The following is a 23448-nucleotide window of genomic DNA, read 5'->3' on the forward strand; positions in this document are numbered from 1 at the left end:
GTTTATGTAATGCAAACAGACTATAGACAGAAACAGCTACAGGTGCACTTGCCTTTCCGCCTGCCATATTTATTCATCATATGACGTCAGTGGTTTCTGCCAAGCAGCCAAACGTTCAGGTCTCGCGGCGGTCTCCTCCTCACCATGACAACGACGGATTTTTAGCATCGTCAGAGGACAAACCGACACCCGCTCAGCTTAATATTTACAGACGAATATTAAGTAAGCTGTCGTGTTTTACATGAGTATCATATTTATTATATTTCATGTAGGGAGGCCGTTTCTGCTGTGAGGACCCTCATGCGTCGGAGACCAGCCGGAGGCAGAAGGAGACGCCGTTTCACTGCGTAAACAACATGGCTCTGCTTCAGCATCACCGGCGGCTGCTCGCCTGTGCTGTGCTGCTGTGCGCGGTGCAACGTATCGACACTCGGACCTCACCGATATCCGACCTAAAATCCAAAATAACAGGGGTGGAGGAGCTCTTGGAGGAATTCCGCAAGCAGCTCCAGCAGGACCAGGCATACAGGGTAGGCGATGTGAGTGACTCCTGTGTGGGCGACTACAACGCCGTCGGAGAGCGCATCATCCGGGCCAAGGCCTCCATCGAGCACGGGGCCACCTTCCTGCTGGCTCCGGACAGGGTGTACACCTGGAAGGACTGTCTGCACGCCTGCTGCTCGCAGCCTCACTGCACCGTGGCGGTGGTCCAGGAGGACCTGAGGCAGCCCGGGGAAAGTCTCAACTGCTACCTGTTCAACTGCACCTACAGGAATAAAAACGTTTGCTCCTTCGCTCCACAGCAGGGCTTCACCACATACAGCCGGACTCCAAACACCACGCAGGGGCACCTCCCTGTTTCCTCCATCCGGAGGCCCGGGGAAGGGCTCCCTGATGAGGATGATACACAAGGTGAAGGCCGGATACATTTAATAATAAAATTATCAGCCAATATGATTGATCATTACGTAGTCAAATGTCCGTGTTGTATATAACTCACTGTTCGTCTGTATGTTTGCATTATTTTAAAAACTGCCTGGATTACAGTGAACAGTCTTCCCTATGGGCCCAACATAAAGCTTAATTAAATGGTGATAAATAACCAAGTAAACATGCTGGTTAAGTGCACGGCCAAATATTACACTGCTAATCACACTAATCAAATTTACCCAAAGTAAAAGTTACAATGTATTTATCCTCTTAAGTAACATTTTGCCATGTAGTTCTTCATTTAAAGCTTAAATTAATATTAAATATCAAGTGTAAGTGTAAGTAAATGTTTCAATATTCCATGATTTATCAACATGCATATTATATAGAGAAGCAATCACTTAACATTTGTTTGTAATGGAGAATGAGTGAAGTATATGAATATGAATTGACTCATGTTGGTTACTGGAAGGTTATTTAATTATTCATTCCCATGTTATTGTTCTTATAATAACAAAGGATAGAGCTGCCATATTATAATTCATCACAATCACTGATATATACCTTTGTTTACTGTATAAGGCCATACCGGAAATATTTCCTCTATGTATTTATAGAAGAGACAGGAGGAGGGTGAGGTATTGTTTAATGCCCTGAAAGTAATTTCTGCTTGTTTTTTTCCTAATGTTTAGTCGAAGGTTGGAACATAAAACTTTATTACCCGTAAGAAAACTCTCCTTGTGCAGTCTCAGTTTAATCTCTCTAATAAAAGGGATGAGATGTTTGAAAAAGATCATCAAGACAGTATAATAAGTTTTATATCAGCTTTCTAACAGTTCTATATGTCAGCAGGTTTGGGCGAGTCACTAGCAACTGCTTCTTATCTTGATAAAGCAGGCAGGGCAGGTTAATGATTTGCCTTTTTGGTTCTGGCCTTGCAAAGATAGATCCGGACACTGAGACCTGTAGCAGGTGTTTTTATGACCTCAGTATCTCCTCTATTCATTTACTAATGATTTCATAAAAGCAAGAAAAGTGGCTATTCTAGTGCAATTACACAAATACTGAAATAACAAGTACAATATTCCCAGAAAAATAATAAAGATATCTCTATTTTTAATAATCTTACTGCAACAATACAGTAATAAGAACACATTTTATTTCTTAACCAGCAGTGGAATAAAACAAATATTAATGTGTCAAGTGACGAAAAGGGTAAAATTGTAATAAGTAAGGCATGTATTAGATTATCACACATCTTCCATATAACCAGGGATTTCCTGTTTGATTTTGCAGATGGGGATGAGCCCCCCCGCAGTGACGCTGGACAGGATGTGGTGATCCAGCTGCCCACTGACTGGGCCGTGCTGGACGGCCGGGACAGTGTGGACGACGTTGGGATCAACAACTATGAATGGACTCTTGTCAAGGGGGACACAGCCATCAATATGAAGGTCTGTGTTTCATACATAGTCTGTTCAGTGAACCCTATTAGCCAAGCCGTCTTACAGTGAAGTGACAAATACTCTAAAGTTTAATTTGAGAGCTCCAAGTGAGAGTGAAAGTTGAAAATATTGCTCTGGTCTGTTCCAATGAGCTGCACTGTACACAGAAGGAAACAAGGAGTGAATTAAAGAGAACACACAGGAATAACTCTATTATCTACTTTGGGGGATCAGATGATTCTAATATTTGCATTTGCAGTATGAAGAGAGTCACTAATCGTCCTCACGGACGAATTGCATTTGTGTGTGTGCATTAGTTAAGTCAACAGGGTGGCTTGTGTCCAGAGCTGCATAATACTTTGCTGTTTCAACTGAGATAAGATTTTATTACGTCCAAATGTGCCTCAAGGACAGCAGCCTGCCCTCTATTCATAGCCTTAGAGGAAACATGTGAAGCTTCTAACACAAAAAGGTCCTGCTTTTTATGTCACTTTCATCTGAAGTTTCACTATTTTCTACCTTCAATAGAAAACACTTTACAGCAGGTCTGTGAATGACTGTGAGTCACTGAGATATAGTGAGCCAGAGATATGTTGCTGTTCAGTCTTGAATATAAGGGTTGGAGATTTTTGCCATACCATTCATACAATGGTAAGTATCCCTTTAACTAGGGCTGCAACTAACAATTATTGTCATTATTGATTAATCAGTTGATGATTTTCTCATTAAGTGATTAGTTGTTTGGTCTTTAAAATGTCAATAAAAGGTGAAAAATTGTGATCACAGTTTCCTAAAGCCCTCAAATCGTCCTCAAATGTTGTTTGTCTCAACCAACAGTCCACAACTCAAAGATGTTCAGTTTACTGTCATAGAAGACTCAAGAAACCAGACAATATTTGTATTTAAGAATCTGGAACCAGAGAATTTTGGCATTTTTTTTTAGAAAATCACTGAAAACGATTATTCAATTACCAAAACAGTTGGCGATTAATTTTCTATTGATTAACTGCTGCAGCTCTACCTTTAACATCCCTGGATATATTTGCCATAATGAGCAATGATGTAAATCAGTGATCTGGACTGTTTTATGGCAATATTGGCTTTTTATCAGATTTATGTATCAATGAGAAAAAGTACTTTGACATTGCAAGTATACTTTGCCAAAAGTCCTTTCTGCCTGTATTTTATCCATTACCAATTCATCAATGAATTTTCCTGAAAGTGTATTATATATTGATATACATCAATATTGTGATATAAAGTTACATATACTGTGAACAAAGATTTCATATTTCAAATGTATTTTTCTTACGCTTTGAGCACCACAAAGAAAATTCCTTTGACCTCCATTATATTGCGGTGGAGACAGAAGTTTTAGCAGAGGATAAATCTTGTCTGCATGGCTGCACATTAATAGGCGTAAGCAGGGAAATAACTATTTTCATGATGTGGGTGAACTGATTGAAGTTGTTATGTTAATTACAAAAAAAAACTTCCCCAAGGCAGTAAAGTTTTAAAAACTGAAGCTGATGCTATAATGGGATTATGTATCTTATTGTGCCACTTCATCCTCTTTGCATGTTTATGATAAATAAAGAAGAAAATACAAAAATAAAAATCTCAATCTGTGCTTGTGCTATTAAATCAAAGTTGATAACAGAACTGGTGCCCATCATTTACCCTTTTGTGTGTGTGTGGGTGTATGTGTGTGTGTGTGTGTGTGTGTGTGTGTGTGCTGAAGGTGACTCATCCAGGGCTGCTGAAGATCAGCAGTCTCCAGGAGGGTGTCTACACCTTCCAGATGACTGTTACTGACACAGCTGGTCAGAAGAGCTCCGACAACGTCTCTGTTACCGTGCTGGCACCAAAACACCAGGCAGAAGGTGATGCCCTCACCAAAACCACATATTTGATGCAGTCTTTTGTTTTAAGCTCCTTTATATTAATTTGTTCATGTTAAGTTAAGGCCTCGGTGTGTTGAGGTGCATGTGTGAAGTATTGCACCTTCTGTATGCTGGACTTTCTTTGATGAAAAGTATCCAGAGTTGCTATTTCAGTCAGTTAGAATTAAATTGTAGCATTAATCATGGTACGTTCACTGAGTTTTTGAGGTCACAGTGCAAGATGTGTAGCCGTGCTTGTCTGTGTCCACAGTGTGTACAGGTCACTGTTCAAACTACCAGTTCAAGTGTGATGACGGTTGCTGTATTGACATCACTTACGCCTGCGACGGGAAGCAACACTGTCCAGACCGCTCTGATGAAGACTTCTGTCCTAACTGTAAGAAATTATTCTTGCTTACAATTGAAATGGCATGTTTTGTTTTCAGCAATGCACCTGCTAAATGTCTTTTATAAAGTTCTATGCACATGCATTTTGCATGAGAATAATATATATATGTACCTGCCCATTACTTCCTTGTTTTTCTCTCTAGTTGACAACAGCCGGAAGTCAGTGACTCACACTGCTGATCTACCCAGCCCTCATCTGCCTGTGGCTCAGACAGAGGAAGCTGCCGATGGCTCCATGCTCCAGGCTGGGCCCAGGAAGACCATGGAGAACATCATACCACCTCAAGATAGGGCCAAAGCCACTCCTGCACAAAGTCCCAGTCAGCAGGAGGCCTCAGCCAGTCAAGGTAGCAATATACTCTGAAATTGAAGGGCAATAAATAACTACACAAAGACACCTGAAAATGTTGCTCTAGAGTGTGATAATACAAACACATGGTTGAGTGGTGATTCCACACACATAATAGGATGAGAATCTACAAGCGTTTCTTTTATTTTAGCTGTACCTGTTCACATTTTTGCTTAAAAGCCTCCCTTCACACATTTCACAAAAATGTATTCCTTCACTGTGCAAATTGATGTATGTGCAGAATTTTTAACAAAGTAATCTAACTTTTTTTTATTGAAAAGACAAATTGTTATTCAAACAGTATTTTTATATGTCATAAAGCATTTCTAGAGGGAATCTTTAACAATATGATCCTCCATTACTGTGTCATTAGTGCAGTATCCCTTTGTAAAGAGGCAGAGAGGGTTTTAGTACGTGTTTTGACATAGAAGCAGATGGAGCCCCTGTAGGAAGCCATTGAGTCATAGTACTGAGCTAAAATGCTGGCGAAGCCACAGGGCCACTCTACATTCCCTGGGAAAACAGCTCTATGCTGCGTCTCCTCTGAGTGCTGGAACAAAGCACCTCTGTCCCTGCTGCCATCTGATCCCTGAATCAGGCTGAGACAGACCAAAAGGGCTTCTTCCCCCATTGCCACCTCACCGTGGGTATTACTTGGGGTAAGGTGCATTCTCAGGAGTCTTTTCTTCATTTCAAAATGCTTAGTCCCGTGTCCAAATGCTTGGCAAACTTAGATGGATACCTTTGTTTAGGAGAGAGAGAGAGAGAGACAGAGAGAGAGAGGAGAAGTCAAAAGAAAGGTTTCAGAAATACTTTGACCTTTGCAGTCTGTTGTTTGTGGGTTTGTTATTGATGGGAATCTTTTACCACTGATACTCCGCTAGAGCTGCAACTTCACTTTCCCTGTGGGATCAATTAAGTTTATCTTATTGCATCATAAACCATTAATCCATTTTTTTTACTTGGAGACAACACAACAAGCTGTAAACACAACACTGAGATATTATCACTTTACAAAGTTGATATGTTGAGTGCGTTAAGATAAGACTTTATTGATCCTCAGAGAGGAAATTCACGTTACAGCAGAGCAGAAAACAAGGAAATAGTTAAGAGCTAGGCGCAATGAATACAAACAAAATAAAAAGTCAAGTAAATTGAATTCAATCTATATACATTATAAACATTACAATATTTATATAATATGTATATATGTTATATATACATGACCTGACTTGTGGGTTGTAAAAAATAGAAAAGCAAACTATGTGCAGAAGTAATGGTTCTGGTAGCTGTAACTATAGTTACATATGTATATGTTATATAGGTGAAGTAATGTATACAAAATAAATTAGACATGCAGTAAGACTAGCATTCATTTGGAGTCGTGTTTTTTACTACCTGGTGAATGTTAGTGTAATATTAAATCTCTTTTTGTAGTCCAGCTTTGGTCTCCACCAACAAATATCTGGCTTCTAAGCTGCTAAATGTTCCACAATGTTCACCAGCTAGTTGCTAACTTTAGCGCTGGACGGCTAATGATCAGTCAGTTTGTTGTAGCTGTTTCAAAAAACAACTGCCTGCACAGGGTGGGAACAAAGTTGATGAGAGCTGTGAGAGTGAATCAAAACAGCCAAGTTGTGGTTTGTAAAACCAAAACAGCGAGCTGAAAGAAGCTAAAACACTCCGTAGAGTTGAGTGATAATTCTCTGTGGGGTTTTCACTACAAGCTGCCATTTTCACATTGTACAGTATTTTTTTTTTATTGTTAATATAACAATATGATTTAGTGCAGCTTTATCTAATTATTTTCATTGTTAATTTATTTCTTGGCTTTTCAATATGTTTAATTAATCGATGAATCGTTAAGTTTATAAAATATCCCAAAAAGTGAAAGATTCTCATCACAGTTTCCCATCACCCATAGTAACGTCTTCAGTCCAAAACACAGATTGTTCAATTAGAGATAGTAAATGTGGGCAGTAGATCCTCAAATGTTTGTCATTTTTTGCTTGATAATTATTATTTGTTTATCGAAATTGTTGTAAATCAGTTTTCATCATAGATCAATACATGTAATATCAGTTGATTATGTCTGGCTCCTTCTCTCTGTTGCTGTAGATCCGTGTGCTGCGGCTCCAGTCGTAGGACCTTGTAAAGGCACCTTCCCACGCTGGTATTATGACCGGGTTGCAGGGGAATGCAAACACTTTCTGTATGGTGGTTGCCAGGGCAACCATAACAACTTCCTCCAGGAATCGGATTGTGTCAGTGAATGTATACAGAAAAGTGAGAAGATACTTCTTGTCCAATTCTTTTTTTTTCTTTTTTTTTAACCTAATTTTGTAGCTGCAACAACATAAAACTCGTCTTAAAAATAGTAATTTTTAATCTTCCAGAACCGGCTTTCAAACCAGCAACTGTCGCTCCTCCCATCACCAAGCCGACTGAAATAGGTAAAGCTGCGATGAATTTTAATAAAACTTGAAAGAAATTCTTCCTTGACGTATCAGTAATACAGTGTTGACAGTTGACTATTTCCAACTCTAAGTTGTATTCGTACTTTTGTTGAAGCTGCTCCTAAAGTCTCTCAGAGCCAAGCAGAGAGTGACGTCCCCATCTCCAAACCGTTTTCAGCGATGGAAGGACATCCAGCCCCGGAGTCAGGTAAGACTTAACATGAAAGTTTCATATCAACCTCCATATGACCTCTTTTTGTGGTTATTGTGTCATATTTGGCTCCACTTGTCATCTTCCTAAAACTCCATTATCACCTCTTTTTCCTCCTCCAGGTGCGATCCTTCCACTGGCACTCGGCCTAATCATCACCGCTCTGCTGCTGCTCATGATCGGCTGTCGGCTCAGACTTGTTCGCCACAAGCTGAAAAAAGCCCGACCCCTAACCACCGAGGAGTCAGATTACCTCATCAACGGCATGTACCTGTAGCCACTCAGAGAGGAGCAGCAAATAAAAAGAGCACCAAGATCTCAGAAAATTCTCGTTCACAGGTCAGAATAGGGCGTTGTCACCAGAGCCTGAACCAGGACTTCTTCAATTTGCACTCTGTCTTTCCTGCAGCCTGGTGTCTCTTAATTTATTTCATATCAGGTTGGAAACTCTCTGCTATCGTAAACGTTTCTCAACACGTCCATGCTGAACCTCCCCAATCTGCTGCTGCTGCTGAGACGCTGCCTTCAAAGCCAGTTACACATATTCAGATGCTTGTGAGTTCATATTTATGTTGTCTTAAGAAAATCTGATTGTGAATCCATGATGAAAGATTCCACATTCCCAGTTCAACACTGACATACGGCTGTCTAGTATATTGTTTTATCAAACGCTTTTTCCATGGGATACTACAAGAAGCTCTTCTGTCCCTTTTATTAAAATTACTTTTATTCCTCCAGTATTGGTCATTTTGATATATTTCTATCTCAAGTAGTGTGAATTTTTTCTGACTAGAGCGGCACAGAAATATACTGTATTTCTGCCACTGAGTGGCACTGATGTGTCACATTTGTGCTCTAGACTTTACCTTGAATGAAACTGAACTGAGGACACAGATGTAGTGGAGTGCGTTATAGTGCACTTCTCTATGCCAGTGGTTATTTTTTTGCTGAATAGGATTCAGCAACAAGCTCTTCTTAAATTGTCCTATAAAAATATGAAGCCATAGCAAACTCTATTGGTCAGATCCTGCTCCTGCCTGATTCTGTTGCTTATTTCTCTTTATTAAGCATATGTATGTGGAGTATGTTTGCGCAGATGTATTCCCTCAAAGTGCTGTCTTTTATGTGAGGTATTAAAGTTTATTATATATATATATATATATATATGTAAAGTTGGTGTGATTGCTTGACAGTGATTTATAAAATTGCAATGATTTACCTTATCCCACATCTATAGCACAAAACATAACCACTATTGAGGACATTAACTTGTTTCTAGGAATATGGGAATTTTAAAAACTGAAGAGTATGTTCTCTACAATTACAGTTTTTTTATTGTCATATTTTTAGTTACTATATTTAGACAGTAATAATGATCAAGTTTGTATTTCTTCACTAGAATTATATTCATAGCAGTGAAAAGCAAATTAATTGAAAATAATGAAGTTATCAGAAAATGTTGCAACTATTTTTGGTGACTAGTCACAAATTTCTCATGCGGGTGGGGTTGTGTTGCAGGAATGTGGACTCCTGACCTCAGCATTTCTCATCCCATACTCGTCCCAGCCTGCCTCTACGACTACATTATAGAATATCTTCTGCACACAAAACATTCAATAACAAAAGGCAGACAAAAACATAAGCATCTCTTTATTTTCATTTGCCATTCCAGAAACTGTGAAAGCCAAATATCATCCATCACTTAGATCCCAAAATTAAATGTGCTTTTTAATTTTATGTGGTTTTTTTTCAAGAAAACAGACATTCATTTGCTTCATATGTTGTAGTTTATTTTGGCAAAGCAGTGACTATCCCATTTAGTGTCAGTCACCAGAAGAGCCTGCACAAATTGTTAATGGAAAAACTGGCAGCGGCAGAAAGCAACACATCACTGAGGGGAAAGCACGGCCCTGTATGTGCACGTGTGTGTGTTGGTGTAATTAGTGCTCCGCTCTCTTTGGAGTGTAGGCATTGCCAATATGATTCAATGCATTGCTTACTCTATGTGTAGAATGACCTAAGAGTGCTGCACATCAAACGTGTGCGAGTTACATCAGCCATTGTTGCCTATTAGTGTGTTCCTACTACTGCTGGCGGGGGGGAAAAGCTCATATGTTAGCAGACAAGTCTACAGTTAGATGATCCACACACACACACACTGTAGCTAGGTGAGTTATCTAAAAGGCTCAGGCTTTCCTCGTTGTAGTCCAGCGTTCTTCCTACATTCAGCTTTGATGCTGCTGAAATGTAATACTGTAAAAATGACTGATTGCAATTCAAATGATGAAACCACAAAAAAAAAAAAAAAAAAAAAAAAAACTAAAATCCTAAAATCCAGCATTTAAAAAGAATACACAACCAAAAGATGCAGGCCTGAAAACAAAAACAAAAAGCCTTCTCCAATATTTCTGTGCTGAGCTTCAAGCAGTCTTTCATCCCAACCCTTCTGGGCTGTCATCAACGTGAAACTCTAGTCCATAGTTAGACTTAAACAAAAAGAGCATGTTTTTGTTATGCTTTGAATGAAATGTCAAGGGCTGTTTGACCCCGTCCGAGTTTTCTCCAGGTTCAAACTTAAAGGTGGATTTATGGACAGTCTTCCTCTTCAAAGTTCATCCCTGCAAGAAAACAGAAATCATGAATGTTAGAAAAGAAGAAGAAAAAAGAGAGCCGGATACAAGTTAGACAACCATCCTCCTGTCATGCAAACACAAGGTTAAAAGTTAGAATCACATGCAAAATGTTAAAGAAAACTTAATCATGATACAATCCAAACAGTTATTGGTGTTTTTCTACATCTCACAGAGTAGAAGATCAAACAAGTAATAGCCAGGACGTTGTGTTTTAGTGTTTAATGGGTGTCCAGATTGACAAAATAATCATGCTCTCTGAAACCAAGCATAATCTTTAACACTGATGCTATTTCAGTTCATGTTTGGGTTCCAAAACAACTATCACTGCAAAATCAATTAGTCAAGCAGGTTTTATTGAACCAGTTTTTTAACTATGGAGTTAAAAAAAGGATGAAAAAAAACGTGCAGCTAGCTGGTATGGTATGGACGAAGCAAAAAATGTCAACAAGCAGCAAAATGCAGCCCCTTGTGATCCATTGCCTGCTCCAAGCCACACCGTTTCACCTTTGCCACTGTGAGAAGGAGAGAGGGGGAGGAGGGAGAGAAGGAAGTCACTTCCACCTGGACCACTGCTTGTCTCTGTCTGTTAAAGGCACATAAATCACCCCCATCAAGGGCTTCATTTTGGTGCTGCCGTCCTCCATCTTGTCGTACTGTTCCAGCATCTGGTTCCCCCCCGCCGGGCCCACGGGCAGAATCAGCCGGCCGCCGGGCTTCAGCTGGTCCAGAAGCTGGGAGAGACGCAGGGTCATGTCGTGGGTCAATAACATGATAATACAATTAACTTGCCTTCACCATGATGGTTTTAGAAAGACATCCCAAGCACTGCTATTTCAAGCCAGTATAATTGTTGTTTTGTCCGAAACTCAAAATTGCATTACTTTTATTTTTGCGTTGGTATTCTACGACTTGTCTTAAACTTAATCAGCAAAATGTGACCTTGATCACCAGATTTTAAAGTGTTCACATCGCTGCTGTTGAGACTTACAGCTTGGGGGACGGTGGGTGCTGCTGCGCCAACATGGATGGCATCATAAGGCGCCTCCTCTGTGTAGCCCATCCGCCCGTCTCCCACTGAAACACACACACACACACAGGCTGCATCAACACTGATGGACACCCTCACCAAGCTGTCACATACTTATTTAAACCTTGTTGTGCTGTGACAACACTTATCTGAAGCTGTATCTGACTGTACTAATTTGTCCATCATTTTTTAAAAATTAATTTATTCATCATTTAGTCTAAGAAATGTCAAAAATACTCATCACATGTTACCAAACGTATGAAGCTGGGTGACACTGATGAAAACACGTCTCACAATATATTCGCTCAGCCCCTTGATACCAATAATGTAGCAATATTTTGAGGATGGCGTCTTGTTTTGTTCTCAGATAAAAGTACAGAACGCATCTGCTAACTCCCAAATCTACTACTGATGTCTTAAAATAGCTTATGTAGTCTGCCATCAGCCAAAAAACCCCCCAAAAAACCACAGGAGCTCTTCTTCTGATTTGACTTTTTGATGTCAGGAAGGTTGTGTATTGCAGGCACAACAAGCTGTGGTGTCAGCCTACATCCTTTCAGTCTGTAGACAATCTTTTATGTCATGCTACTGTGTTGTATTGTTTTCTACTCTTCTGATTCGTTAGGAGTGATTGCTTTTTACTGTTTTTGCCTAGTTTGTTGTTTAATTACCAATATAAATCACACATTTTAAATTTACCCCCCCCCCTACTAACAGGCTGTGTAAGCATTGAAGCTGTCATTTTTTAAAACTATGACAAAAAAAGAAGTGCTTTTCTTCACAGCCTGGTTGTATCAGCACTACTGCCCTCCTGCAGAGCAGGTGAAAGTAGGTTCTCACTGCTCAATTATTTAGTGTTGCACTGCTGTCTGCTGAGCTACTGTATGCTTAGATCACTTCTGAAGAGAGGACTGAAAGGACTAACAAACATTAAACTGTCCCATTTAAATGTCTGACAATAGAATAAAACGGACACTACAAGTCTTACCTGTTAGTGTGACTCGGCCCGATGTTATCAAACTGGGGTCGTCTTTCTTCACATTATTTATAGAATCGTCTACCAGCTCTTTGATGTGATCAATGCCTATAACTTTCCCTTTAGGTCCTACCTGTAAAGCACAGAGGGAAGGATGGTGATCAGTTCGTACAAGAATAACACGACATCAAACGCATTTTTATCTAACTTCCATGTTGACTTGCTGACAGTTCGTCTAATCTATCAGAATGCCACCAAAGAGAAATGGTATGTGTTTACCCGTCATGTGTGGCTCACCATTCGTGCGAAGCAAACGGACAGAATTCCACTGCCGGAGCCGACGTCCAGGGCCTTTGCTCCCTCATACAGCTGGTCATGTAGAAGCTCCAGGGCGTAGGCGTGCTGGGTGGGTGGATGAAGGTGGGGGGGGCGGGGAGGGAGGGGGGCATCAACAAGGAAACTGCATTACGACCCATCAGTCAACATTTATATTGCATCACACTCACTACCACAAAGTAAAGACCACTCAGGACATCTGTTTGTCATCCACAGCTGGACAAACATCCCTACTCGTCTCTTTGTGTCTGTTACCGTCATAAAGTTATGTTCTTATCATTTTTCAGTTTGTTGACACTCCTGACAGCCAAATATTTGACGAAGTTGACGAAGCTAACATGCTAAAAATTCAATAAAAATATGCAAATGCTTAGATTTGGTTAACTGTCAATGTAATACACTAAAAAAATAAGTGATACGGTTCAGTTTTGAATAGATAATCTGGCATGTTTCTCTTTTGTTATCTACTGAATGGTGGAATAATGGGAGGAAGGTTTACAAAATACTGTTGAAAGTTGAGATTCACAAGGTGCAGAAACATGTTAAAGAGTCTTAAAAGTCATACCATGTGTGGAGCACTGATGGTTGCTTGATAGCCTTTTGGTTAAAAGAGAGGCACAGATCTGGTTAGTTGGGGCTGTATTGGGATTTCAGACTGTGCTGCGATACGTGAATGATGACAGACATACCTATTGACTGCGGCGAGTCCATGTAAGGGTTACACCTAGAGAAATGGGCTCGGTCTGTGGCCAGCATGACTTCATAGACCTTGTCGGACTTAATAATGCCATTTTCTGAGGGTGCAAAAGAGTTCGTGTCACTTTGTATTACGGAAACATGCGCAAGTACAAACACAGAGCAGGAATACATTACATAATCTCACATCAGAAGCAAACAGTGACAAAGGGCATGAAGGAAAAATAACATCCAGGCAAGAATAGAGTAAATACAGGGGTATTAGTCATAACATCACCAATTTCTGGTACGTTAGGGGTCTGGCATATGATCATAACAATGAAAATGTCAGGTAGCAGAGATATTATCAGACTGCTGGTGGTTTTCTTTTTAATATCTCCAGGTGTGTTAGATAGACTGTTGTGGGAAATTTTCCAAATCAATGACCAGAACTGCTTTATGTCAAAATTTTGATTTTTACATCTATGTGATGTAAAAAAAAAAACATTCCTGTCTGGTTATTTACAGTTCTTCAATTGATTTTACGGAAATTGTACTTCATTACAATACATATAAATACTGCAATATAAAATGACAAAGGTTTTTTATCCATATCACCCACTCCTATGGCATGTACTCATTTTTAAAAAATTCAGAGTATGTATTTATATAAATTATGGTGTGTTAGCAGGGAGTAAACAGGGGAGAATGCAGAGACAAAAAAAGAATGAAAAATATAAAAACATATTAGTAAGAAAATGACGTTGCAAATTACAATATGCCCAGTATGAAAAATGACAAATCAGAGAAGAATGCAGGATGAAATCAAGACTGCAGCATACATACAGGTTGTGCCAAACATATGTTATTGCCATGAGTTGGTCTACAGACGACCACCTAAATAAACTGCACAAAAAGTGTAAAAGCTCACAGACGTGGCAGAACAGAAGACACTAAAAAAAATCTCCCAAAAGAATTGTTTATGTCTTCGGAATAATCCCTCATAACAGGTTCCAGCAGCAGCTGGTGCCAAACGCAGGAAAAGCCAACAACAGCCGGCGCTGCTCTCATTACCGACTCCCCTCACCCTCACAGCTATGCACCACTTTAGGATACATTACAAATAAACCATACAAGCTGCCAGGTGGACACCTACTAGTGATTTCTGAAATTTAAGATAACCTGTTCTGGCAGATTTTAGGCTGTTTTCATCCTATCCAGAATGATACTCAGAATACAAAGTTGTCTTTGCGAGCCCTAGGATAAGCAATCAAACTTTATGCTGCTTCTAGACTTCAGACCTACTCGGTGTATAATTTAGAAACACGTTTAATATTCCTGCAACACAAAACTAGGAACTGCTGAAATTTTAAAAACTGTCTTTAAGAGTTGATGAGGAATAGAAATTGAATGAACTATTACTTCCTGTGCTGACCAGTCCTGAGTCATGGTCAAGAGGACAGAGACAATGAGAAGGTGGTGAATTAGCATGCATCCTGAGTGTGACCTGCTTAAATCCAGCTTATGCAAACTCAGGGTTAGATTTAAGCTATTCATGTAAATGGGTCAATGTCCAGAACAAAGTTTAATTAGGAAGAACCATGTAAAATAGATACATTTAAATAGGATATTTAACTTTATTTAACACCTACACAGATGCCAATTAAAGAAGACAGAATATAGAAAATGTGTACTTGTACCAATGTTAGACAGAAATTTGTTTAATTTGTAGAAATCTAAAGTGGATGATTCTGCATTTTGACCCACAGTGAAACATTAGTTCACTTGTTCTTGCTGATTTCCAGGATTTCATTATCCTACATTGTAGAGCTTTGCATACTGAGGAGCTGGTTTCACATTTCTAAAGTACTAAATCAATTTCCTATTTCCGCCTGCAGGATTGCAACATATGATCAATAATAAACTCATGTGCGGAATCTCAAATCTAAAATATACAACCATACCTCCTACCAAGGTAGATTAAGACAAGAGAATATGCTGATTATCCTTTCCTTTCAAAGAAAACAGAGCATGACAGACTGGTCACTGTCCCAAAACCATACAGCTTCAGGCAAAATGCCTGCAGCCAAACTGTCTGTTGCAATGCTACATCAGACTGCACAGAATATAAATAGACCCAGTAGATACTTTATATTGAAAGTGGGCTTGCATACTCAAGCCTGCAGATATCATATTGATATAATTTAGCTTCATGCAAGGTAGAAACATTTTATCTGTTAGATCATAGCTTGCATGTTGTACACTATCAATGACAGGTTCACATTTTTTCAAGTATGTCTTAAAACAACTGTCAGGAGCCCAAATGAACATTGAAACAGGTTTTTCTTGCTGTAATCATTCCTCCTGTTCATACTGAACAACAGAGGATCCCTTCATAATGCACTCACAGTGTAAGAGATGGAAGCAAAATGCACAGTCCTCCTTCTGTGCAAAAATGTATTTAAAAGTTTATCTGAAGCTAATATGAAGCTTCAGCATCCAAATGAGTCAAATCAAGTAGATATATTTAATTGTTACAGTCTTTTTAGTGCCAAAGTCCCTCTTTTTGTTACTTTACTTCCACCGCAACTCACAGCTCATCCACTTGATATGACTATCTCAGACTGCTGAAGCCTCATATAAGCTTCAGATAGACTTTGAAATGCATTTTTGCACAAAATGGATTTTGGCCCCCATCACTTACATTGAAAGCACATTTGAAGGGGATCTTATAATAGTCAGTATGAACAGGAGGAATTATTACAGCGGGGAAAACCTCTTTCAGTGTTCATATAGACACCTGACTGTCGTTTTTAAAATATACTTGGACATTTTTGAAATTATCCTTTCTGAATTCCCCTCCTTACCACATTACCATGTGACTGCAGATTAAAGCATGTGGCATTGATGATAGTGGACTTGGTACCAGATACCAGCCGCCTAGCAGGGTGGCACACTGAGTCATTGCTCCTTTTTTGTGCATCCACAGTCACTAGAATTAACTGACCGCATGCTGCAGCATGCTGTCGTTTTCAATCAATCACTGACAAAGGCGCTATAGAAAAGCCGCATATTTCCAGCTGTCAGTGTCATTCCCGTAGAAGCAGAGTGGACAGTAAGTTATAGAGATAGCCTTAAATGAATGTGGGCAGGGCACTTAGCAAGGCTGCTAATGCTAGCTAAACGTCGCGAATGACGCACATAGAGCTAGCAGGCTAAGCTAACCCATCACATAAGTTTAGCTGCACAAACCTACACAATAGAAAGGTAAATTGTGTCTTAAATGATGCATTATCTTCTGCAACGACCGAGGCATGCATCTGTAACAACAGCGTAAACGTGGTTTGGGAAAGGGGTGGAGAGAGGAGAGAGGCTAGGTCAACAGCAACATGTCACATATCTTAGCAACCAGCTAGCTGTCGCTCCACCGTCAACCGCAGCCGCCAAATTTAACCGTTTTCTGGCGACCTGTCGCTGAGGGAGTCGGTGCTGCTCCTTTACAAAACAAATGGACTTACTGCGGAGGTTGTTGACAAGCTCTGCGTGACTGGCTCCTCCGGATTTCCAGGCCATTATTAGACAGACTTTGCGGAGTAAGTAGACAGCAGCTGTCAGTGCCGCGCCTGCGCCAACTGTTTTGCCGATGAAGCTGACAACCTCCAGCGCAGGCGGCGAAGCGGCGGATACGTCACCAGACATCCACAATGATTTCACTGCAGGGCTGCCTGTCAAACACACACCCTGATCTAGAATAGTGGCATTTTATAAATAATGGATATATTTATATATATACGCCTCAACCAAGGTTTATTGCACAGGCAAAAGCCACATTGCTCACTGAGTAGATAATCAGATTTGCCGCAGTAGCGGAGGCGGTGGCCGCTAGGTGGAGTGCGACACTTGTTAGTAGTAAATGTGAGTGTATGGGATTAAATGAGTGTTAATAATCATTATCAGAACCAGGTTTTTTCCCAAGTGGGTTTGAACCATACACTGTATATTAAGGTCTTATACAGTCTGAGCACAGAAACAGCAATGGAAAAAGGGGGACCACTAAAGAGAAATCCAGATCAATGAGAGAAAAGTGGAGAATTTTGTAATCAAATGTTTTGCTCATGCGTAGTTTTATTGTAAATTTGCAATTGAGATCATTTTCACTTTCAATTTAATTTTTTTTGGTTTGATTCTTAGGAAGTTGTCCAATTATTTTGACACAAATTTAATCCCATAGCGAAAAGTTCGGTTGATCTGGTTGTTTGACCTTATTGGGCCACCGTAGTTACGTACGAAGTAGCAGGCGCGTACACTGCGGTGTTGTCCATGAATGCTAAGCTAGTACCAGTAATCGTTTATTTAATTTAAAGTAGGAGAAACTCTTTCTGTCTCCATGGAGTGTGTAAATGCTAAATACGTGTCCCAGAAAATCAGCAAAACGAGATGGCGGCCAGTATCGTATTCGTCTTTGCAGCAACCAGATATCTTTGCGACAGGCTCGTGGGACAACGAGGTTGGCAGTTAATATTAATATCTTATTTTTTATGATTTTGCTAATTGGCGTACTTATACATATTGTAACTGTCAGAGCATGACTGTAGACATGTAGGGTGTCCTTTCGGTCAGTGGTAGAAAGTTATTAAATACATTACTCAAACACTGTACTTAAGTAACGTACAGCTTTGAAGAACTTGTACTTTACTTGAGTATTTCCATTTTATGCTAACTTACTTTATACTTACACTCCACTAAGTTACATTTTAGAGGGAAATATTGAACTTTCTACTCCACTACATTTATTTGGCAGCTTTAGTTACTTTTCAGATGAAGATTTGACACAATGGATAATATAACGAACACAATGCTAAAGATGAAACCAGTGGTTTCCAAACTTTTTGGCCTTTGACGTCTTACAAAAAGCAGTGTGTAGTCGGGGTCACATTTCAGATGTGTATGAGTTGTGAACAGCTCCACCAAATAATGATTTTTCCCTCTAAACTTCTCACATGGTCTCATTTCAATAAATGTTCAAATGATCCAATATTTCACCAAAAATCAAAGATTAGAGAAAAAGTCCAAAAACTGTTTTTTCTTTCCTCTCCCATTAATCATCTTACGACCCCTCAGATTTATCTGATGACCCTTTGGAGGGGCCCGACCCCTAAGTTGGGAACCACTGGACTACATACATATCAGTCAGAGGAACCAAACAACTACTTTTACTGCAATACTTTAAATACATCAAGCTCATAATACTTATGTACTTTTTCATGCAGGACTTTTACTTGTAATGGAGAATTCTTACATTGCTGTATTGGTACTTTTACCTAAGTAAAGGATCCACCAGTGGTTACCATGACAACTGATTAGACTTCTGTCACCAAACTATCAATTAGATCAAATTCTGGTTGTCTTTTCCTCTTTGCTTCATATTATGATCATTAGTTATTAGCTCAAATTGGACTTTTAATGATCCAAGTTTGTGTTTATTGCAGGACAACAAGATTTCCTTTTGGTCCATTGGGAATCATGGAGTTTCTGGTATGGAAGATGGATTTGAAGGAGAACCACAGCTTTTATGTGAACACAAGCATGACGGAGATGTTCTGGATCTTCAAGTAAGTCACTCATGGAGACCAATGTACCTAATTTATCCACTTATAATGGGTACAACAGCTTATGAATATGACAGAACACTTCAGCTGTTTATTGTGACTTGAAAGGAGCACTTGTCAGCAATTAATTATCTTGGTCTTATTAAAAGAAACAAGATGACATTATTATTAAGTGCAAAATAATAAAGAATTTGTCACTGTCATTGTATTTGTTGCACAGAAAAACTTAAATGCACATTACCTTACATCGATGTGTCAGAATAACAGGATTATGCATAAAAAGTGATTAGAGCTGCAATGATTAGTCGATTAATTGATTAGTATATCAACAGAAAATTCTGCAACTATTCTGATAACTGTAAAATTGTGTTAGTAATTTTCTAAGCAAAATATTCAGTTGTTGCAGCTTCTCAAGTGTGAGAATTTGAGACTTTTGAGAATGTGTGTGTGTCATACATGATAGTAAACTGAATATTTTTGGATTTTGGAAAGTCACCTTGAGCTAGATAGAAATATACACTGGTATAACCAGTGTTGCTTCCTGTGATGAATACGTTTGTTTGTTTGTTTTGTTTAGTTTTATTTTTTTTAATGTGCCAGGAGTCCAGGACTAATTGTACTTCTGTTCTGTTATATTTTACAGTTTCTGGACCAAGACAGAATCGTCACAGCATCATCAACTGGAGCAGTCACCATCTTCCGCCACCACCAAAACAGTCAGGTACATACTGGACAAGTCTTATCTTTCAAATACACAATATCCATTACAGAGAGCTTATCCAGATCTGGTTTATGCAGGAGGAATTTCATAATGAGCCTATAACATGAGGACACCCCATACTACAACCATTCACAACAGACTTTTGTATGTTATCTCCTGTTTTCATTCTGTGCTTCAGGTACATAATTCTACAAACTGATTTTTTACATACATACATAAGACTTACAAATAATTGTAGTATGACTCATGTCCTCTGGATATTTTTATATATGGTATGTTATTTATGACTTTATAAACTCCTGGTTAACAAGGGAATTTGACTAAAGACAGACCAGCAGACCTGACTATGGCGACACAAATATGATGCGGTTCAAGGTAGAGAATGTTGGACAAACTGTTTAACTGGATATGTAGCATGCTTTTGGTGAGGTAAATCATCTGTTTTCCTATGTCTTCTCTCTACTGCAGACAATATCAGTCTCTCAACACTGGGCAAGAGCACATCGTTACCCCTGTGACAACGCTCCCTGTACTGGTGTTGTGTGCAGCAGCCCAGAGATCGTTACAGTGGGTGAAGATGGCAAGATCATCGTCTTCAGAGCCGATCAGGAAGGAGTCATTCGAGTCATAGGTATGACTGAGGTTAAGCAGCTGTTGCCAGCCCATCTCGTCGCATTACAATACACAAAGAATTACAATTGTTAGCATGTGATACACCCGTGGAATGACTTAAAGGAGTGTAATGTGACTAACACGTGTTATCGGACTGTGTAATCACCGCTAGAGAACGCAGATAGCAGCACGATTCATGCTGTGACTTACCTGAGAACAACAGAGATCTTGACGGTGAACTCCATCGGCCAACTTAAGCTGTGGGATTTCAGACAACAAAGCAACGCGCCGTCCCAGATTCTCTCCCTGTAAGATCTCCTCAGTTCTAAGCAAAAAAAGGAAAAAGAAAATCTTATCTGCTTTTTTTCCTGAGTCATTTTATTATAACAAATTCTAATAAATTGTTTTTGTTTCAGGTCAGGGGATAGAGTTCCTCTGCACTGCGTGGACAGACATCCTAACCAACAGCACATCGTGGCCACAGGAGGCCAGGACGGTATGCTCTGTGTCTGGGATGTGAGACAAGGCAACACACCCTTCTCACTTATGGAGGCTCACTGTGCTGAAAGTAAGTTTTTATTTCAATTGTATTAATTAATTAACCAGTGTTAAATTTAAAATTGTGAAGAGGAGATATATGGAAAGGTATATTTTACTTATAATGCTTTGTTATTTATTTACAGTGTGGGAAGTCCACTTCCACCCAACCAACCCAGATCATCTGTTCACATGCTCAGAGGACGGTTCACTGCTGCACTGGGAGACTTCCACACCTTCAGACATGCCTTCCTTCTTACAAGGCAAGACTGATTTACAATGAAGACACAATGTTTATGTGTGTTTTTAGATGCTTGAGTACTATTCATTTCATCCAGTAGTGAGATGACAAACATTATAATAAGCTTGCAGCAAAGAAACAGCATTTTACAAATAAAGAGGATATGAAATTAGAGCCGTTTGTGCCTTAATCCATAAGACATCAGTTTACCAAGAGTTGGCAACTCTACATGACAGCAAAATCATGACACATACTGCGTCTTCTGTCTTAATCTTAGGATATTTATATGTCTCATACTTAGTCATAAAACCACAGCTGTTATCTTTTGTTTGTCAGAACGACTGTGAAAACACTGAGTCAGTTAGAGAGCTACAGATAACCAAGAGCTATCAGGCTGGCATTTAAACACACTGAGAAAACTATTCACCAACATAATTATAGTTCTGTAATTATAAGAATGTTCTAAAATATTTTTTTCTAAATTGGTTTCCTAGGTGGCAGGAACAACAGCATGCTGTCTCGCAGTGCGATGGCTCCAGCTGGAGGGAACCAGTCCCTGATCAATGCCTGGCTCAGTGGAGACTCCAGTAAAGGCCGTCTGGAGACGACTCACATGCTGCCGAGCCAGACGCTGTCCGTCAACAGCTTAGATGTACTCGGACAATGTCTTGTCTGCGGGACTGACGGAGAGGCTATTTTTGTCAACAGACAGGTCCCGGTTTAGAAGAGTTGGAGAAGATGTGGATGAAGAGTTTATTAGTTTTCAATTTCAGTCAGAACAAACAATTTATTTTTTAGCCATGCTTTTGAGCATTTTTGATGTTCAAATGTATGGTTCTGACATGTTGGTTTATTTTTTATCGTCTGTCAACAATGTTGCATACACATTTATTGGTGCACTTCTATTGCGGTTGAATTGATGGATCGTCATGGATCAAGTTTCATGTAAATCATTCTGGGCAGATTTCAGCTCAACAGTACTTTTTGTATAGATGTCATTCAAAAAAGTTTGGAAGTAAATGAATAAAAAGCCTTTATCCTAATGTCCCATGCATCCAGTTACTGTTTTGTTGATTTACAAATTCAAGGGATACAACACTGTCAACATCATGTCAAAGACTTTAAGTTCAAATGACCTCTGCTGAATTAAAAATATAAAGTCTTAATGGATTCAAAGTTCTGTTGTTCAGCAGCTACAAGGTGAATGGATGGTCCAGGGGTGAAGAGAAGGCTGATGGGAAAACGTGCAAACAACAAGCTGCATCCGGGTACCTTGTGAGAAGTTTTTCGAAGCTTCACACAATAGTCCGCTCCCGGTTCCACTTCCGTTCTTGCTTTCAAAGTTAAAGTTCTAACCTAATGTATAAGGTTATAATGTGAAACCTCGATTATTTAGTGTGTCTGAGATCCTGCTGGATTTTTATTCAGTTTCATCCAAGACATTTGGAAGGTTGCTGAAAAAGGATTTTAAAATAATGTAATAGCACAGGTGAGTGATGTTTATAACGGCCTGTTTCATATGTGTCAGTATTTAAAAGAGAATGCCTCTTTCTTTTTAGAATCAAAACTCTTAAAAACTTTTAAAACCTTTTTTAATGTTTTACAAAAATGTGGAAATTCATGTACAATGAATTTTCAAACAAAAAGGAATGTTTCAACAGTCAGAAAAACATTTTATTAAAATAAATCCTTGTGCTCAAAATAAAACAAAACGTAAATGTTCGGTTCTTTGAAAGTGCCAAGTGTCCTGTGTCTAAACCAGTCCAAAACATCCTGAATAAATACAAAGAATAGGTAGGAGATACCTTGACTAGTCCACAAAAATCATACCTATCATATATCAACAATTTTAAAACTGTCAAGTAGAGTTTTTGCAATATAAATTATATGTAGTATCTTATATGAAACCTCCTTGACCTTAAAGGACATGTTCACAATTTTTCAAGTCTGTCTTAGAGGCCCAAATGAACATTGAAACAGTTTTTTTCTTGCTGTAATCATTCCTCCTGTTCACACTGACCATTAGAAGATCCTTTCCCAACCTATCCTTTAATACGGTGGTTCCCAACCTGAGGGACGGGACCCTTACAAGCAGTCCTTGGATTAATCTAAGGGGTCTTGAGATGACAGGACAAAATAGGACAACAGAGAAAAACATTTCTGACACACAATTTTCTTTTTTTCTTTTCTTCAAGCTTTCCTCAAACATTTGCTTCATTTATTGTAAATTACTGTATTTCATCTCCTCAAGCCTCTAAAAGTTATTCGATCTTTCAAAAAGCCTTCATTTAACTGGTAGACATCAAAACGTGTGCCGAGGGTCCCAGACTGCTTTAATACAAAATGTAGTTCATTTAAAAGAACTGAACTAGAGTATTTAGATGATGGAGACACAAAGC

At 39.2% G+C, this 23448-nt stretch overlaps 3 protein-coding genes across 5 annotated transcripts; 2 read left to right on the plus strand and 1 right to left on the minus strand.

Moving 5' to 3' along the window:
- The first annotated feature begins 105 nt into the window (after positions 1-105).
- On the plus strand, positions 106-9531 carry lrp11 (low density lipoprotein receptor-related protein 11). The gene is made up of 9 exons (XM_067572265.1): positions 106-912; positions 2227-2384; positions 4117-4258; positions 4530-4655; positions 4810-5013; positions 7134-7301; positions 7412-7468; positions 7587-7679; positions 7805-9531. Exons 1-9 carry the CDS (start codon positions 357-359, stop codon positions 7957-7959), a joined length of 1659 nt encoding a protein of 552 aa, XP_067428366.1. The 5' UTR covers positions 106-356; the 3' UTR covers positions 7960-9531.
- pcmt (protein-L-isoaspartate (D-aspartate) O-methyltransferase) lies at positions 9316-17000 on the minus strand. Of its 2 annotated transcripts, none has more exons than XM_067572269.1 (8): positions 16848-17000; positions 13344-13448; positions 13220-13251; positions 12616-12720; positions 12331-12451; positions 11304-11389; positions 10877-11046; positions 9316-10300 (listed from the first exon to the last, which is right to left on the minus strand). In XM_067572269.1, exons 1-8 carry the CDS (start codon positions 16900-16902, stop codon positions 10288-10290), a joined length of 687 nt encoding a protein of 228 aa, XP_067428370.1. In that variant the 5' UTR covers positions 16903-17000; the 3' UTR covers positions 9316-10287. The 2 variants fall into 2 exon arrangements, with proteins under 2 accessions (XP_067428370.1, XP_067428371.1); XM_067572270.1 differs by having other exon boundaries at positions 10820-11046.
- On the plus strand, positions 16424-22092 carry nup43 (nucleoporin 43). Of its 2 annotated transcripts, none has more exons than XM_067572268.1 (8): positions 16424-16444; positions 18819-18941; positions 19582-19659; positions 20128-20290; positions 20444-20579; positions 20688-20839; positions 20955-21071; positions 21544-22092. In XM_067572268.1, the coding sequence occupies exons 2-8, from the start codon at positions 18867-18869 to the stop codon at positions 21771-21773; spliced, it is 951 nt and encodes a 316-aa protein (XP_067428369.1). In that variant the 5' UTR covers positions 16424-16444; positions 18819-18866; the 3' UTR covers positions 21774-22092. The 2 variants fall into 2 exon arrangements, with proteins under 2 accessions (XP_067428369.1, XP_067428367.1); XM_067572266.1 differs by lacking the exon at positions 16424-16444 and adding an exon at positions 17598-17836.
- The last annotated feature ends 1356 nt before the right edge of the window (positions 22093-23448 follow it).

The sequence above is a fragment of the Thunnus thynnus genome, chromosome 18 (assembly GCF_963924715.1).
Source record: "Thunnus thynnus chromosome 18, fThuThy2.1, whole genome shotgun sequence".
NCBI lineage: Eukaryota > Metazoa > Chordata > Actinopteri > Scombriformes > Scombridae > Thunnus > Thunnus thynnus.

Excerpts from the sequence above, each read along its gene's own strand:
- nup43 (XM_067572266.1), top strand. The coding sequence starts at position 17,717 with ATGGAGTGTGTAAATGCTAAATACGTGTCCCAGAAAATCAGCAAAACG. Across the intron at positions 17,837-18,818 it reads CAGGCTCGTGGGACAACGAG|GACAACAAGATTTCCTTTTG; the intron begins GTTGGCAGTTAA and ends TGTTTATTGCAG. Across the intron at positions 18,942-19,581 it reads GAGATGTTCTGGATCTTCAA|TTTCTGGACCAAGACAGAAT; the intron begins GTAAGTCACTCA and ends TATATTTTACAG.
- lrp11 (XM_067572265.1), top strand. The coding sequence starts at position 357 with ATGGCTCTGCTTCAGCATCACCGGCGGCTGCTCGCCTGTGCTGTGCTG. Across the intron at positions 913-2,226 it reads TGATGAGGATGATACACAAG|ATGGGGATGAGCCCCCCCGC; the intron begins GTGAAGGCCGGA and ends TTGATTTTGCAG. Across the intron at positions 5,014-7,133 it reads GGAGGCCTCAGCCAGTCAAG|ATCCGTGTGCTGCGGCTCCA; the intron begins GTAGCAATATAC and ends CTGTTGCTGTAG.
- pcmt (XM_067572269.1), bottom strand. The coding sequence starts at position 16,902 with ATGGCCTGGAAATCCGGAGGAGCCAGTCACGCAGAGCTTGTCAACAAC. Across the intron at positions 13,449-16,847 it reads GCTTGTCAACAACCTCCGCA|AAAATGGCATTATTAAGTCC; the intron begins GTAAGTCCATTT and ends TTGCACCCTCAG. Across the intron at positions 12,452-12,615 it reads CCGTTTGCTTCGCACGAATG|GTAGGACCTAAAGGGAAAGT; the intron begins GTGAGCCACACA and ends TGTGCTTTACAG.